Source organism: Akanthomyces muscarius, chromosome 6, assembly GCF_028009165.1.
Source record: "Akanthomyces muscarius strain Ve6 chromosome 6, whole genome shotgun sequence".
Lineage (NCBI taxonomy): Eukaryota > Fungi > Ascomycota > Sordariomycetes > Hypocreales > Cordycipitaceae > Akanthomyces > Akanthomyces muscarius.
This window is the reverse complement of record NC_079246.1, coordinates 313,311-328,807: the sequence shown is the minus strand read 5'-3', so window position 1 is coordinate 328,807 and position 15,497 is coordinate 313,311. Positions and strand designations below refer to the sequence as shown.

The window sequence follows — 15,497 nt, the reverse complement described above, 5'->3', positions numbered from 1 at the left end:
ACAGGAACCGACTGCCTCGACGAGGATAGCGTTGACCGAAGCGGCGACATGATTCAAATGGTGGGCTGCATGTTCCAGTCTGTAACAAGAGAAATAAGACTGGGCACGGGGAATTGATATAACAAGGAGGACAGATAGGTTGCCGGGACGAAAATTGTCAGCATGGCTGGGCGGCAAAGTGTCCGGGGCGGCCAATGGGAGCGGCGGGCGAGGTGACGAGCTGCGAGGCTGGGCGGCTACGTGGAGGAGTGCTGTGACTATGGATTGGGATCGGCCGTGGTGTGATGATGATCAGGGGAGCGATGGCAGAAGCTGTTGAGGCATAACGATGGATGGTGGAGAGAGAGAGAGAGAAAACCTTTGTTTGATAGGTATACGTAATACGTAATCGCATAAAACATTGCAAACGCTGGAGCTCCTGTTTGCTTGTGACAGCTGGCGGGTGATGTGCTTCTGGCGAAGCTCCCGCTGGAAGCTCGCTGGAACTGTCGTCTGCTAGCGCTGCGGCCCCTGTGGCTCGACTGATTTGGTGGATGCTGCGCCCCTGGACCCCGCCAGCCTCCCCTGTCGAGCACCAGCCAATGCGTGGAATCAAGCAACGGCCAGCCAAGATACAGCGCTATTGGCAGCTCGTTATAGTGGGGGCTCCGCTGTCATGGCCCCTCACTCTGCACCCCCAAAAAGGCCATTGACAGTGTCCCTCACAATCCCTCTAGCCGCCCGCCCACCTGCTTCTCGCCAGCTTGCCAGCTCCATATATAAACTAGCTGTTGCCATCCCATTCATCTCCATCTCTCTAGCTCGCTCCAGAGTTCTGGTTTGTCTTGCGCAAGATATCTCTCTGCTTCTTCAGCATCATCTCGGCCCGTTGCTACAGCTTCCCGATAGCTTCCTGCCCGCTCAACGCGCCGCCGTCGCCCGTTGCTCCCGCACACTTGGGCAAGCCTCTGCCCCGCACTCTCGCTTTTCGCGCGCGCGCTCCTCGCTGTGCGCCTCAAAACTCGCCGCCATGGGCGATCTCCAGGGACGCAAGGTCTTCAAGGTCTTTAACCAGGACTTTATTGTCGACGAGCGCTACACTGTGACAAAAGAGGTCGGACAGGGTGCCTACGGCATCGTCTGGTGAGTCGTTGAGCTTCGAGGCGTGGCGCTTGTTGGCCACGCCTCAACCCCTCATACCCCGCGCCATGTTATCCGTTGCGACTTGACCGCTAACCGTTGCGCTGCGTCCTTTCCTAGTGCCGCTGTCAACAACCAGACCTCCGAGGGCGTTGCCATTAAAAAAGTCACCAATGTCTTTTCCAAGAAGATTCTCGCCAAGCGTGCGCTGCGCGAGATAAAGCTGCTCCAGCACTTTCGTGGCCATCGCAACGTGCGTCCAATTCCCCGAACCTGTACACCCCTCAGCTTGCTAATATCTGTCGCAGATTACCTGCCTCTACGACATGGACATCCCTCGGCCGAATGATTTCAACGAGACATATCTATACGAAGGTCAGATCGCGCCCAGCATCGCCCCGCCACGCCACGACGCTAACACTGTGCAGAACTCATGGAGTGCGATTTGGCTGCCATTATTCGCTCAGGACAGCCCTTGACCGATGCACACTTTCAGTCCTTCATCTACCAGATTCTCTGTGGCCTCAAGTACATCCACTCTGCCAACGTGCTACATCGCGACCTGAAGCCCGGCAATCTGCTCGTCAATGCCGACTGCGAGCTCAAGATTTGCGACTTTGGTCTTGCTCGCGGTTTTTCCGTCGACCCGCAGGAGAATGCAGGATACATGACAGAATACGTCGCCACCCGATGGTACCGTGCACCCGAGATTATGCTGAGCTTCCAGAGTTACACAAAAGCTAGTGCGTAAATGGCGCCAAAACCCTCATGAGTGTCTTGCTAACTGTGACTAGTTGACGTGTGGTCTGTTGGCTGCATCCTCGCCGAGCTCCTCGGTGGCCGACCCTTTTTCAAGGGCCGCGATTACGTCGATCAACTTAACCAGATTCTTCACATTCTCGGTACCCCCAACGAAGAGACGCTCTCGCGCATCGGCTCGCCTCGCGCCCAGGAATACGTCCGCAACCTGCCGTTCATGCCCAAGAGGTCCTTCCCGAGCCTCTTTCCCAACGCCAATCCTGACGCGCTGGACCTTCTCGACAAGATGCTGGCCTTTGACCCCTCGTCGCGTATCAGCGTCGAACAGGCCCTCGAGCACCCCTACCTGCACATCTGGCACGACGCCTCGGACGAGCCCGACTGCCCCACAACCTTTAACTTCGACTTTGAGGTGGTCGAGGAGGTGCCGGAGATGCGTCGCATGATTCTTGACGAGGTGATGCGCTTCCGCCAGATGGTGCGCACCGTGCCGACCTCGGGCCCCTCCCTCACGCAGATGCAGCAGCAGCAGCAAAGCCAGGTGCCGATGCCTCAGGGCTCACAACAGTGGACGGCGGAGGATCCAAGGCCCCAGGAGTACATGGGTGGCGCCAACGGTCTTGAACAGGACTTGGCCGGTGGTCTGGACGCGAGCATGAGATAGACGGTAGCAGACGGGACATGTCGGGCGGACATGTTCTGGGGGTGGCATGGCAACCATCATGGTAGTCGCCGTCTGTTGGATTCCTAATGACCAATGATTGCATATGATTTAAAAATATCTTTTGAGAAATGGGACAAAATGATGCACAATCAAAGTGATGTGGACGTCGTTGTAATTTACGTAGCCGCCAGGAACAACTGAGCCTGAGACGGTGGGTCGCGCCGAGGGCTACGGCGCGGCAGTCAAGGATAGTACATTGACATATGCCAAGAGATGCAATTTTGAAAATGATCTGCGCGCATGATGCCAAGCTCCAGGGTTGCGGACGTTTGTTGGTGTTATAATACCGCACATCTTATTGGGCCTGGGATTGCCGCCGTGTTTCAATGGCATTGTTTCCTAGCCATACACTGTGGTCGCGCATGTATGAGAAAACGCGGCAACACCAAACAGATGATACGAAATGTAGTCCGTTCAGAAGGAAAAAAAAAGGCTGGGAGATTTTTAAAGATCAAATATGTTGATGATTGCTATATACATCTCTAGCGACCGAAACCCTCGTCATCATAAATAACCTTAAAACGTAAAGAAAACGTAAACCTTTATATGCCAAACGAGCCGTGTGATGCAAGTATAAACACAACAAACAATAAACTGAAGCCCACATCCCGATTTTGGTCCTCTCTTCCGTAAAAACAAGCAACATTAAAGGTATCTAGCGAGTGAAAGGAACAAGAAGGAAAAAAAACATGCAGCCACCTCTATCAGCGCAACTCCCGTCTCACCAGCCATCTTAGCCGTAGAACCAGTACGTGGCCGTGTAGCTGGTGCTGTCGTCGCCGGCACCGTTGGCGCAGCCGTGCGAGTTACCACCGGCCGTCAAGACGCGGTAAACAAACTTGGCCGGGCCGACGGCCGCGTCCGTCGCGCTGAGCTTGAGCCAGGCGACGGCGCCGGTGCCATCGGGCCCTGACGATGCCGACGCGGGCGCGTCGACGGCCTCATCCTTCTTGGACGTCATGAAGATGGCGCCGTTGTCGAGGAAGAACGAGGGCACGCCCTTGTCGTTGAAGAAGTGGTGACCGATGTACTCGAGGGGCTTGTCGACGCCGTCAACCTGCAGGCCCGCGGGCGCGGGGAACGGGCTCGTCAGAGAGGCGCCCGGGTGCGCGGGGTCGGCCCGGTTCTGCGTGTTGTCGAGGTTGAGCGGCACGGCGTGCTGCGCGAGCACGTCGCCGGGCAGCGCGGCGAACTGCGCCTCGGAGAGGGAGCGCGCGCCCTGCTTGGGGTACAGCGGCCGAGCGTCGTAGAGGACGGCGAGGGCGCCGGTGGCATTGGGCTTGGCGCCCTGCGCGGTGCAGGTGTAGTTTTGGATGCCGAAGCCGAGGGCGATGTGGAGGAGCTTCAGCCCGTCGGGAGGGTTGGTGAGTTCCTTGGCTGCAGAGGGAGGACGTGTTAGCTGGGGGAGCAAGAAAGAAGACCGATGGTCAATTGAAGTTGTCAAGGACGTACCATCACCGCTGAGAGGCAACGTCGGCGTGCGAGCCTTTGTGTTGGGCGCAGAGCAGGCTGCCGGGGCGGCAAGCACAGAAGAAGCCACCGAGGCGAAGATAAGTAGGGTCTTGGACAGCATCTTGAGAGGCGAAGAGAAGAGGGAGAGGTTAAGACAAGGGAGGGATGAATGTATGTCTTAGATGGTGACGGGTTGAAGATGAGATCTGAATCCGGATTGGGAGAGGATTGTCTCGGGTATAAGTATATAGAGAAGACGAAAGATGCAAGACGGTCGGAAACCTGGTAAACGGGTAATGGTTGACAAGCAAGGGCGTTTTTTCCCAGAATAGAAACGCTGCAGGACCAGCTGCCGGTGTGATAGCGTGTGTGTAATATTGGAGGAGGGAGGGGGGGTGGTTGTGGTGTGTACTCCGCCTGGGCGCTTGCAAGTCTGGGCACTCGTTGGCTAGCGGCGAGCGTTGTGCATAAGCTTCAGGTTAGCTTTTGATGATGTGAAGGAGAAAGATTGGGAATGCAGATGATTGATGTTGCGCTGGTGAAGGACGGTTGCTGTCATTGAAAGAAGGGAGGCTGGGGTTGCCTTTATATCTACAAGATTCAGCTGAGCGGGCGCGCAGGGCATTTTTCTCACGACACAAACAGTTTGGGATAGACTTTTGGGCAAGCCCTCTCTCCAAAACCCCCCCTGCATTACCCCTGCCCAGCCTTTTTTTCTCTCCCCTCGTCTTCTGTGCGCTCTTTCTGTTTGCTGCTCTCAGATTTTCTGACATGGGGGTTGGGGGGTACCGGGGCCGCCCCGAAGCGGCGTGGTGGAATGTGTGTGGGCTTTGAGCTGACACGCTAAGAAGAGGCCGATGCAAGGCTAGGCCAGGAAGAGGGAGAAGACGGAGCTGTGCCCAGTAACGAAGGAATTATTAGAAGGACGGACTGGTGGACATGGTGGGCGGGACCGTTGTGGCCACTGCCGGTGCAACCCCAGCTTGTCCAACCACAGAGGCAATCCCGCTCGGGGAGAGAATCTCATGAGTGCCGGCAACTATTCCCGTAGAGCTTGCGAATTTGGGGAGGATGCTTCTATTTCCATATTCCGATAATGCAGGTATTGATGACGGCTTAGTATTCCTGCATTTGCCGGAAAGTAAGACACCACGAGGTTGTCAAGATGGCAACCAGGCTCGGTTGTCTGTTAGGTCTCATCTCACATTGCCCCCCCGGAAGACAGTCAGCCGGCCTGAGTGATTCCTCAGCGACAGGACGACCAATTCGGGTAACAGGTCGCTCTATACCATTGTAAGAACAGACACCATAATAGAACAGGCAGTATCCGCACAGGCTTTGGAAACATGGAAGGCATGTGATGAGTGAATGCACAGTTACCATCCCGCATCCCTTCCGGTATTACGCCTCCGGATCAGCAATCGCCCTGCTGCACGTCAGATTGAGACATCATTTACCCATCACAAGATGGTGTGGGTGTGGAACAAGCAAGAAGCCGGGGTTCCATTGAATTCCCAGTCCTCCGCCAAAACGGATTTACCACATTTCTCTTCTTCTTTTTCCAAATTTACCACTTTACGCATACTTTGCCCATGCAGGGCCTTCCCCCGCCCGCCGGCGCCATCTTACACCACCACATGTGTGGCATCTACGGGCGCTTAAAAATGATCCCCTCTTCTCCATACAAGCTGACCAGCTCTGTCCTACCAGACCGCAGCAACACCAAGCCCAAATATAGAAACCAGCCCCCCCCCCGCCACTTCTCCAGCTTGTCCTCCCGCCCGAGTAGCTTCGCTGTTAGTTGGGCGGCTAACACACTGTCCTACAATGCCGTCGCGAAGAGGAACGAATCCACATCATGAACTAACACTGTTCAAGACCCGAGACACGTTCATCCGGGTTTTTCGGCAGCTGCCCCTCCTACTTGCTCTCTTTCCCTTATTGTCTGTAGGATGCGACCCCAGAAAACCACGTTTATTGTCGCATGCCCCGCCCCGCCTGCTGATTTCCTCGGTGGCGCTGGCTTGAACCGTTTCAGAGCTACTCTGTGCGGGAGATGAGCATAGCTGCAGGAGGGCCAGACTAGCCATTTTCTACATGGTGCCGGACGGTGTACGGATAAAGAGGAAAAAAATACAGTGGTTGTATTGCTGATGCAAGCCACCACCAGGTCCTGAAACAGGCCGGTATTTCTGCCCTGTGTCCGACTAATAATTCACTGCCACTGTTGGCCCGACTGAATAACCCAAAAGTGCCTCGTCATGGTTGATGAAAAGATGTATTAAATATGAACGGCCAAGCTCCGTGACCAGGCAGCTTTCATTCCCATCTAATTTTTTAATTTTTTTCATCTCTCTGTCAGATCTGCCCGGTCGCAACGCCGCTCACCCATTTTTAGCCCTGCGCGCGCGCAGACTGGGCATCCGCCTCGCCGTGTTTCTCGGATCACGCCGTTAATGCGTTTTAAAACAATAAATCGGCGTCTTTGCCTTGCCCTGTCGATTCTACCCTGAACCGTTCGAGACGGTTTCGACTAAAACACGCCGGTCACAGCCCGTACAGGGGGAGAGAAATTGTTGACGTTTCGGATGAGGATATATCTGGGGCGAGCGCATTGACGCTTGCCAACGGCCGCGTTGTTTTAGTGTAGCATGTTCGTCAAGGAGAAGCGTATTGGCAGGCGCAGGAGCATGAAACTCGATAGTTTGCTTCGATGTGTTTTATGCAAGACGTTCGGAGTCGCTCCGTCACTTGGCACGGCTCGGTGAAGACACGACAGCGTAGTCGCCCCGTGGCAAGAATTAGGACTTGACCGTAATTGTGCCACGTTAAGCTCGTCTCATACAAAGGCGAAGAAGCTGGTAGGTTAAAAATTGAAGCGCTGTGCAAAAATGCAAAACAGCGTTCTCTATTCACAGTAAATGCTAGCTGTCTTGGCCTACGCGAAACTAGACACGCACGGCTGCATTTTTCTCAGTCGCTTTAGCTATCGGGAGTCCGTAGGGAGCTGCACAAATACTTTAATTCAGTCGATTAAAAATCCCGAACATGCGATTTTTTGAGCTTTACTTGCGAAATCTACCTGCCATTAGTGGTGGCAAGCCTTTTTTGTCTAGTCTTGCTTCACGACGTCATGCACGATGATGTCGAACTGTAGTACACTGGGCGCGACCTTCTAGCCTCGGTGCCTATAAATCTCACGTAGAAGCTGCATAACTGGCTGTCTAAGAGTTTAAGATTAGCTGCACAGTAGATATTAGTATGCCCTCTCATAGTCTCTCTGCAAAGGACATTCCGTCACATCTACAGCCGCCACAACGTCAATTCGGTAATAGGTCTTGCCCAAATGCCAGTTACCTGTATCCCTAATCGGGCCGCGCCAACCAGACGGCCAGCGATGATGCCCTCTTGCGTCAATGATAGTCTCGCCACGCATCCAGCGAACGTCCGTCTCGAATTGGACACTCAGCTGTTCCTCGTACGAGTACAGATCCGGCCTGAGGACGTCATGCACCACGAGCAGATAGTTGCACACCAGTGTACGGGCGCCGGAAAGCCCAAGATCTGGCAAATGCTGGGCCGAGCACGTTTTGCAAAAAAGATAGCGAGCGGCGAGCCTGCTTCAAAGAAATGGCGCTAAAGGCCGTGAATTCTTCTTCCGTCAGCTGGTGGCTCATGGTGAGGTCCAACGGAACGCTGGCCATGCGACAAGGCTTATGGTTGGTGAGGGAGCTGAGGTTGTACAGAAGCGCAGTCGTTTCTGGGTCGCCGTAGATGCTGAACTCGGCGCGGGTTGTCTGATTGCCTGGCACGCGGAGCGCGGCACCCATGGAAATGACACGCCCGACTTTGGCGGATGTGTCCGGATCATGTTTGACTGCAAGCGCAACGTTGGTAAGCGGCCCCATTGCTGAGTGACTCCTCCATCGGCGTGCGTGGCAAGCGTGTCTAGTATTTCCAGTACGCCGGTGTGAAGGGATAAAGTTCAGTTCTCTTTGCGTTCTTGTTGCTTCATCGGCCGAGTCGGAAAGAGTCATGAGGCCGTCTATCGATTTGTCTGGATGCTGAGTCAAAGTCAGTTCGCTATTGTGCCAAGAAAAAGTGTCAGGAGCACTGTCGTTTGCCCGGGAGTGAAAGCTGTCTACAATGAGCGATTCATTTACCAGCCTCCACCCTGCAGAGTCTTCAGAGACAGAACGCCTTCCTACTGAGGTAAATTAACAAAGGGCGATCTATCAACTCACAACATATTCTTAGTTCATTGAACGCTTTATAGCCGTGTGCCTCTTCATCTTAGTTACGTATAACGTGGGATCTTACCATGAATACATAACATCAGAAAAGATGCTCACCATAATGGCGGTCATGATCACAGCTATGGCAGTGAAGTGAATGGATGCCATGATCTAAGTGCCCGGTCCTCACGAATCGCAAATTCTACATGAGATCTTTTACTTAGTCCACATCTCGATCAGACGGGACACAGATGCTGACGCACAGATTTCGCGATTCCCGACTCGCAGAGTGAGGGCTCAATTACAGCAGTCAACTGTTATGAACACAAGGCAGCCTGGCCGGCTAGAAGGCGCCTAACGGTAAGTGACGTCCTCTCTCGACAACGCTACTCGGTTCTTGCACTTCATTTGCCATATGCCGTGTCTTATTACATTTGCCGTGTCTTATCCGGATCCCCGTTACCCAACTATGTCTTACTTCAAAATTATTGCGGTCGGAACTCAGCCTGACATTACATGGGCAGTGAGACCTGCGTCACCGCCACAGCTACTAGCGTCGAGCTGGGCTCAAATGCGTCTTGTGCCACCTTTTCAGGGTCTCAGTGAATGATTGGAAACTTATAACCTTGCTCTTAAGTAAGATGTCCATCGAGAACTGACATCAGACATATGCGGCTGACTTGAACGATCTCTGGGGATCACATCATGTTCTGACTCAATTCGGACTGTGTGTCTTAAGAAACTCTGTAGCAGACACAAGATTGCCATCCTGTGCCACACAGGTTGCAGTTTGTGGTGACTACAACGAACATAAAAGATACAATCTCTGGTTCGGCCTGTTGACAGGGCTTGCGTTGGCCAATGTGTAAGACAATCGCAGCCCATCAGCGGCGGGAGGCTGGTAAGACGACTTGGGCGAACTCATTGTCCACGAGAAACGGAGTTTCATAGGTAGCTGAAGCGAGTTCATGCAGATTTAAGGTAGGGCATTCATGAAGCTCTTGATGTCCTCACAGCGGGTGTCTCACTTGCTGACGTGTTGCTCGGTGTAATGCCACACATGTGTAACCGACGTTCAGATTTGGGAAGCTGTGCGAAATGCTGGTTTAGCCACTTTTAACTGCTAGGGTCCTTGCCTCGATCAATATACTTCGAGTCAGCTCAGATCGGCCAACCGCAGTAGTACTGTTACGGATCGACGCATTGGCTCCACTTGAATCATAACTGTTCTGAATCGAGAAGCCGTTTGCGAAAAAGGAGATATTCCCAATCCCATTATAAATAGGTCGCAAAGTTCCACCAAAAAAAAAACGGATAGCGTGAATTAGCCACGATGCAAGCTTTCAGTTGAAGACATACTTCATTCTCTTGGTTATTCTATCGATACTTTACAGTCAACATACACGCCAGCATGCGCTCCCTTTTTTTCGCAACTGTCTTTTTTACCCTAGGCCATGGTGCGCAGGCAGCAGGTACCATGGCTCAAGAAGGCCTCGGTGATAATGTAGACGGCAACGGCGCCAGCGTGGATGCTATCCCGCATGCAGTCCCGCAAAACGGCAATGCCAAAATTTCTGACGCCACGGCTGCATACTGTCCCGAACTCACTTGCCCTAAAAGTGGTTGCTGCACCTATGCCTATCCATTGTGCTGTTATGGCTTCTGCTGTCCTAGGAACTATCCGTACTGCGGAAGGGACGGACGCTGTTATGAGCAGTAAGTGTAGGCTAAGCTGTCTTCGTTATTGTGCTTAGGCTAACAGACAATCAGCGCTTAAGGGCAAACACCCTGCGTGATACTGATAAGCTGTACTGGTTGACCTTACGGAGGCTTGGAGGTGATCGTAATTGGCTTGCTTACGACTTGGGTGCAGCGCTGCTCTCAAGTCAAACAACTCAAATTTGGAGCTGTCTTTTTTTTTTTTGGAACATTTGATTAAATATAAGTCAAGTTCTGGGCAAATTGACCACGTCATAACTGCGGTCGCTCACTCGGCGATATCAGCGCGGGGACTCTGTTTCGCCGCACCGTGTCTGGTCTAGTTCTTGAGGCACTACAGCGCCTCCAGTGTCGTTGAGCTTATCGGAAGCCTCTGTGATATCAACGGTAAATCGGCAAGGCTGAATGATTTTTTGAAGTCTGTAACGATCCACCTGTATTGCAAAAACAGCAAGTGCCAGCTAGACTGGGCGCCGGTAACGACCATTGATGTGCCATCTACCAGCTGATTGGGTCATCCGTTTCCTGAGTCTCAGGCGCACAGCGCATGTACCACTCAAGTTCACTGCCAGTTGTCCTCACCTCATTTGTTATACCCATGGACCATAGTCTGAAATTTCTTGCTTCATGAAGGCTTTCCAGCAGCTACCAACATCGTCGCAGGTCCTATGGTAGAGTAGATGGATCGCAGGAGCCATGTGGCGTCAGCCGGCCATACCACCTGCCAATGTATTTTGAAAGCCTTGCCTTGACATCTCATACCCATAGAAACTGTTTCTCAGTCGCACAGCTCATCTTTAAGCATCTGATGCCAAGTAGATTTTGGTGAAAATCCTGAAGTCGGTCTCCAGTCCCCAGGAGATGGGTGCGTGCTTGAATGACTTAGTTTTCAGCTGTAGACTATACACAACAGGAATGACGGATAGCGCAACAATGATGACAGACCAGAACAGGAAGCGGTTGCTAGAGACGTCCTTGAAAATCGTGAGAGTGAACCCGGTGATGTCTGTAAAAGTAACAGCACTAGCTCGTAAGACAGACTTGCAGGCCTCCAGTACGCTGTGTTGCAGTTTGCACTGAGGCCATCGTATCGGCCGTAAATGATCACGACAAAGGTTCGTATGGTGTATGCATCCAGCATTTACGGTCGCAGGCGGCGACCGTTCTGCCGACCATCACCGGATCGTCTTAGACATGATTTTGCCACAACAGGGAGCGGCATGAGTCTCAAGAGCTGACGCAAGGCTGTTCCTGTCCTCGCAGTGCAGTTCTCTTTCTCCTCGAGTCGTCCTGTCCGCTGAGCTATCTGACCGCCATGCAGACTTGTAGTTATGCACCGATTGCTGTCCGCCATGTCTCAGCCCAGCTTTGTCTTGGAACTCCGTGTCTCACAGCGTATCCGTATTCTTCGTACCTAGATAGATGCAATTGCCGCCATAACTGGAAAAAGCACCTCTGAACAGCAAGGAAACCTTGCTTACTGCCGGCAGTAACCACTGTGCCACAGGAAAAAAGAAAGAAAAAAAGATTCGGCGCTACGCCGTGTATGCCGGCTACAGATTCGGCAGGTAGCTTGTTTAGCCAATCCTACTCCAAAGGGAAGAGGTTGGAGCAGGTCAGCATCACATTCTCATTGCGGCCCAAGATGGCACTATCGCACACCAAGTTGAACAGTTATTCAACCTTTGAGCAGGAAATATATAGTCAGAGTATTATGCCTCATTCTAATGGATAAGCAAAGGGAGAGGCTGATATTCCACAATCAAGAAATTGGTGTTTCCGGTGGAGCTGTCTCAAGATGTATGTGATAAATCGCAACAGGCTGGAAATGCCCCTACGAAAGGGTATACCAACGGCTCCTCATGTCTGTCAATGTACAGGGGGTTGAAAGTAATTCCGAGCGCAGGCCTATTTTATGCCACAACATGACTTCGGACTTTTTCTCTACCTTCTCAATCATTTTCTATTTTAGTAAGTAAACTTTAGAAAATAACACTATATATTTACTTGCTTATAAATATAGATGTAAATATCTTATAGTTATTTTTAAAATAAATATATAACTATGAAGCTAGTATTCTCAATATTTATATTTTTAAAATAATTTTAGTAGTATTAGTTACTGTTCTATTATGTGCTGAAATGTCGGCGCTTTAGTCTTGCAAAGTGGGCTCCCGCTCGCAAGACAGCAGGTATGCAGCTGGCGCTTCGTAAATTGGCAGCGGGGACTGATGATCTTGGCAAATTGAAACCCTTGCGAGTGTCTGAGTATAGAAAACGATTCCCTTACAAGAATGACGTTTTGCTTCCTTCCGCCCGACCGCGTGCCCCGGCTTCAAACCCTGAGTATAAGATGCGGCATGCTTTGCCTTCTCACCAGGCTGTTCAAAACTGCAACTCATCCGCGCTTGCTATATAACCATCCCCGGCTTTCCATATTTCGGCTTGAGTACTCCACTTGAAGGCACAGAATGCGCTTCTCCAACTTGTCACTTCTCGCAGTCCTATCAGCTGCCAATGCCGAGGCCGCTCTTGTATTCAGTTTCCAAATCACCCCACGTATTTTGGCTGGGTAGGAAATGCTGACAGTCCGTGTAGGGCAATCGTCACACAGATTTGAACTGTAACTCTCATCTCCATGAGCCCATAGCTGCTGGGAAATGTTATCGCATCGACAGGACTAGGTCAGTCACTGATTAACCCCATTTCCCTTCGAAGACGTTTGCGACCAACAAAACCGAAACAGAACCATATTCTCGTTCGGCGCGATGACGTGCAAGGAATATCCGTAAGTCGGCTGAAAACCAACTCGATTCCGGTGGCAGACCTTGCTTAACAAAAAAAAAAACGTAGCAACACAGACGACTGCAGTGGCTCGTCGAAGAGCAACGTATACCGCGAAGGATGCCATGGGATCTTACAGCAGGGCAAATGGGCCCCACGTTCTTTGAAATGCTCCCCAAAAGCCTCCTAATCTCAGGCAGGCAAGGCTAGAGGAGCACATCTTGTCTTGCAGGGCGTTCTCTGTTGTAGCTAGGTTTTATCCGGTGTAGGCGGGGAGAAGTGATTTCTTTTTTGCTTCTTTATTTTGTGCCGTTCTCGATATTCCCCGAGGCTATGAGATAAGTAAATGTGTATCTCTATAGTAATAGACGGTTCACTTATGTTAAGCAGCGTATAACTCCCTCTAAGATAGTATACTAACGCTGATGCAATGACCTACATTAGCGCAAGAACTTACTAACGTAGTAAGCACATCAAGTACACTGGTCCAGTGAAATTCCACCCCGTACTCCTAATTAGGCTTCTTCCTAGTGACGCCACTCCCCGCAGGTTCACGTCCCGTTTTCGAGCACTAGTACTAATAGTGCTAAGTACGGGTAACGGTAGGACGCGTAAGAGCGCTCCCTCCCACAAATAGCATTACTAGTATGTATTTTTCTAGCTCTTCTAGGCGACACCAGTTAAGGCTATCTATAGCCATCTCTCTACCCAAAGCTAGCCGTTTCCTTCAATTAACACTCTTCCGAATAACCAATTACTGCTTTGCGTGACAAATAGAGCCCCGCAAGCTTCACCGACAACATGGCCGTAGATGTCGAATTATTGCCTCCTTTATAAACATCCATTACTGAGATGGTCCGGCTGGCTATATATCGACTAAACGGCTGCTAATTAACCGTCTGGCTGCTTGTAGGTCTACACCGAGCTTTGTCAGCGGATTGATATCCGTCCTTCCGCAGACATAATCCATCGTATCCTGCATCAGCGGTGGAACCCCAAGTCTCTCCTTCCACTCTTCCGGCCTGGCCTCGAAGAAGTCGAGTTCCTCACGCCTTTCGTTGCCAAACTCGGCGCCAAGAAGGTCTGACAGGTTCACCCGGCAGCGCTGCGAAATGATGTCCCGCACAGCATCGAGCAGCGGTGCCCAGCAGGCATCGAGCAATGTAATATTGTACATCGAGAGGTAGGACATCTTGGCACCCAGCCGCGATAGCAGCGGCGCCAACTCGTCAGACTTGAGCGCCATGTCGTGTACTATGACGCGTGTCAGCTGAGAAATAGTGTCGCCACAGCCCATCGTGCGCGATGTGAACACAGGACCAGGCTCCAACAGGTCCTCATCGCGGTCGCTAGACCCGCTAAATATGCCGTATGGGTAAAAGTCGAGGTTTAGGATCTTCAGCTGCGGGCTCGCTGTCACCGCGGCCCGCAGGTAGGCGCACATGTACGCCAACTCAGCCTCAGCTAGAGGCGTTTTGCGAATGCCAGCATAGTTCATGCCGCGGTAGCCGAAATAAAACACTTGGAGGCTTGCAAACGCCAAACGCAGCTGAAGCTCCAACTCGGCCACGGTCTGCGGCTCGTGGGTACGCAGCTGCGCGAACCCGACAAAGCGAGGGAAGCAGCTGACATATAGCTCCGTCAGCGTCACACCGGCGTCAGCAAGCGCCAGGGGCAGTATCGAAAGCAACTCTGACCATGTGCAGATTCGCTTCCTGCGCACTGTCACCTTGCATCTCTTGCCACGTATGCGGCTGAACCATGGCGTGAGACAATAACGTCATCTTTGTATTATCATCCTCATTGTCCAGAATCTCGGCAATTTCGGAACCGTAGTCGTGCAGATCCGAGGTGCGTTCCACGTTTCCGGAAATGTGAAGCTTGCCCCCGCAGGACAGCCTGGCGAATGCCCTAACAAGTTGTGCTGCATTGCCTGCGCATCGTGCAGGCTCGCGAGCTGTTGGCGGTAGCGCCGCGCGTACTCTTTGTGGCTGCGGAGCAAAAAGTCTCCATAAGCGCCTTGTGACGCGCCGCCGTAAGTCGCTTGGTATTTTCCTCGGGCGTCATCATTGCTATCATCGCTGGTTGCGGTAGATACGGCGCTGGCCCATTCCTCTCGCAAGAGATCATGGGCATCATCGATCCGGTAGTACTGCTTGATATCCTCATCCTCATGGTCGCCCTCTTGTAGTCGGAACTCCATCGCAGAGTCTAACCTGTCAAAAAGTGCGTCAATCTCATCGAGACACGTCTTCTTGAATAGCGCTATGTCCGACGCCATGTCGCTGCGGAACGCCGCCACATTGACCACGACGCCGCGGACATGAGCCGCGATGGCGGGGTTCTCGGATATTTGCTCTAGATCAGCGATAGACTGGTGGTCGATGGACACGCGCAGCACTGGGAAGAGGATGGGCGTGGCAATCTGCGACAGTGCCCGGCAGGTCAGGCGCGCGCTCTGTATCGCGCGCAGCGATTCGCCCTTGGGAATCTCCCTGACCATACCTGGGCAGCCGTCTCAGTCTGGCTTCGCGTTTGTGTCTGCGACATGCTGCAGTATCTGTCGTGTAATGTCAGCAGGAAGCCCTGCCACAGTCAAGTCTGCGCTGGCCATACTTGGTATCTAGTGATGCTTTGAATAAGGTCTTTACGGCCTTGATCCGCTGGATAGAATTTGAGCTGGCGTTCTCGAGAATTGGTTATGT

General features: G+C 52.2%; 7 protein-coding genes across 7 annotated transcripts; 3 read left to right on the top strand and 4 right to left on the bottom strand.

Annotated features, from left to right (window-relative positions):
- Positions 1–1,009: 1,009 nt before the first annotated feature.
- LMH87_000122 (uncharacterized protein) lies at positions 1,010–2,542 on the top strand (the record flags this gene model as incomplete). The annotated part of the gene is made up of 5 exons (XM_056197978.1): positions 1,010–1,122; positions 1,240–1,372; positions 1,428–1,494; positions 1,548–1,862; positions 1,914–2,542. 5 exons carry the CDS (start codon positions 1,010–1,012, stop codon positions 2,540–2,542), a joined length of 1,257 nt encoding a protein of 418 aa, XP_056054971.1.
- A 793-nt stretch (positions 2,543–3,335) lies between these two features.
- Positions 3,336–4,175, bottom strand: LMH87_000121 (uncharacterized protein; the record flags this gene model as incomplete). Its single annotated transcript, XM_056197977.1, has 2 exons — positions 3,336–3,979; positions 4,055–4,175. 2 exons carry the CDS (start codon positions 4,173–4,175, stop codon positions 3,336–3,338), a joined length of 765 nt encoding a protein of 254 aa, XP_056054970.1.
- A 3,385-nt stretch (positions 4,176–7,560) lies between these two features.
- Positions 7,561–8,390, bottom strand: LMH87_000120 (uncharacterized protein; the record flags this gene model as incomplete). Its single annotated transcript, XM_056197976.1, has 3 exons — positions 7,561–8,118; positions 8,299–8,306; positions 8,375–8,390. The coding sequence occupies 3 exons, from the start codon at positions 8,388–8,390 to the stop codon at positions 7,561–7,563; spliced, it is 582 nt and encodes a 193-aa protein (XP_056054969.1).
- Positions 8,391–9,700: 1,310 nt separating this feature from the next.
- On the top strand, positions 9,701–10,066 carry LMH87_000119 (uncharacterized protein; the record flags this gene model as incomplete). The annotated part of the gene is made up of 2 exons (XM_056197975.1): positions 9,701–10,005; positions 10,060–10,066. 2 exons carry the CDS (start codon positions 9,701–9,703, stop codon positions 10,064–10,066), a joined length of 312 nt encoding a protein of 103 aa, XP_056054968.1.
- Positions 10,067–12,479: 2,413 nt separating this feature from the next.
- Positions 12,480–12,982, top strand: LMH87_000118 (uncharacterized protein; the record flags this gene model as incomplete). The annotated part of the gene is made up of 4 exons (XM_056197974.1): positions 12,480–12,542; positions 12,607–12,692; positions 12,755–12,796; positions 12,862–12,982. 4 exons carry the CDS (start codon positions 12,480–12,482, stop codon positions 12,980–12,982), a joined length of 312 nt encoding a protein of 103 aa, XP_056054967.1.
- A 675-nt stretch (positions 12,983–13,657) lies between these two features.
- Positions 13,658–14,290, bottom strand: LMH87_000117 (uncharacterized protein; the record flags this gene model as incomplete). The annotated part of the gene is made up of 1 exon (XM_056197973.1): positions 13,658–14,290. One exon carries the CDS (start codon positions 14,288–14,290, stop codon positions 13,658–13,660), a length of 633 nt encoding a protein of 210 aa, XP_056054966.1.
- Positions 14,291–14,572: 282 nt separating this feature from the next.
- LMH87_000116 (uncharacterized protein) lies at positions 14,573–15,295 on the bottom strand (the record flags this gene model as incomplete). The annotated part of the gene is made up of 1 exon (XM_056197970.1): positions 14,573–15,295. One exon carries the CDS (start codon positions 15,293–15,295, stop codon positions 14,573–14,575), a length of 723 nt encoding a protein of 240 aa, XP_056054965.1.
- Positions 15,296–15,497: the final 202 nt, after the last annotated feature.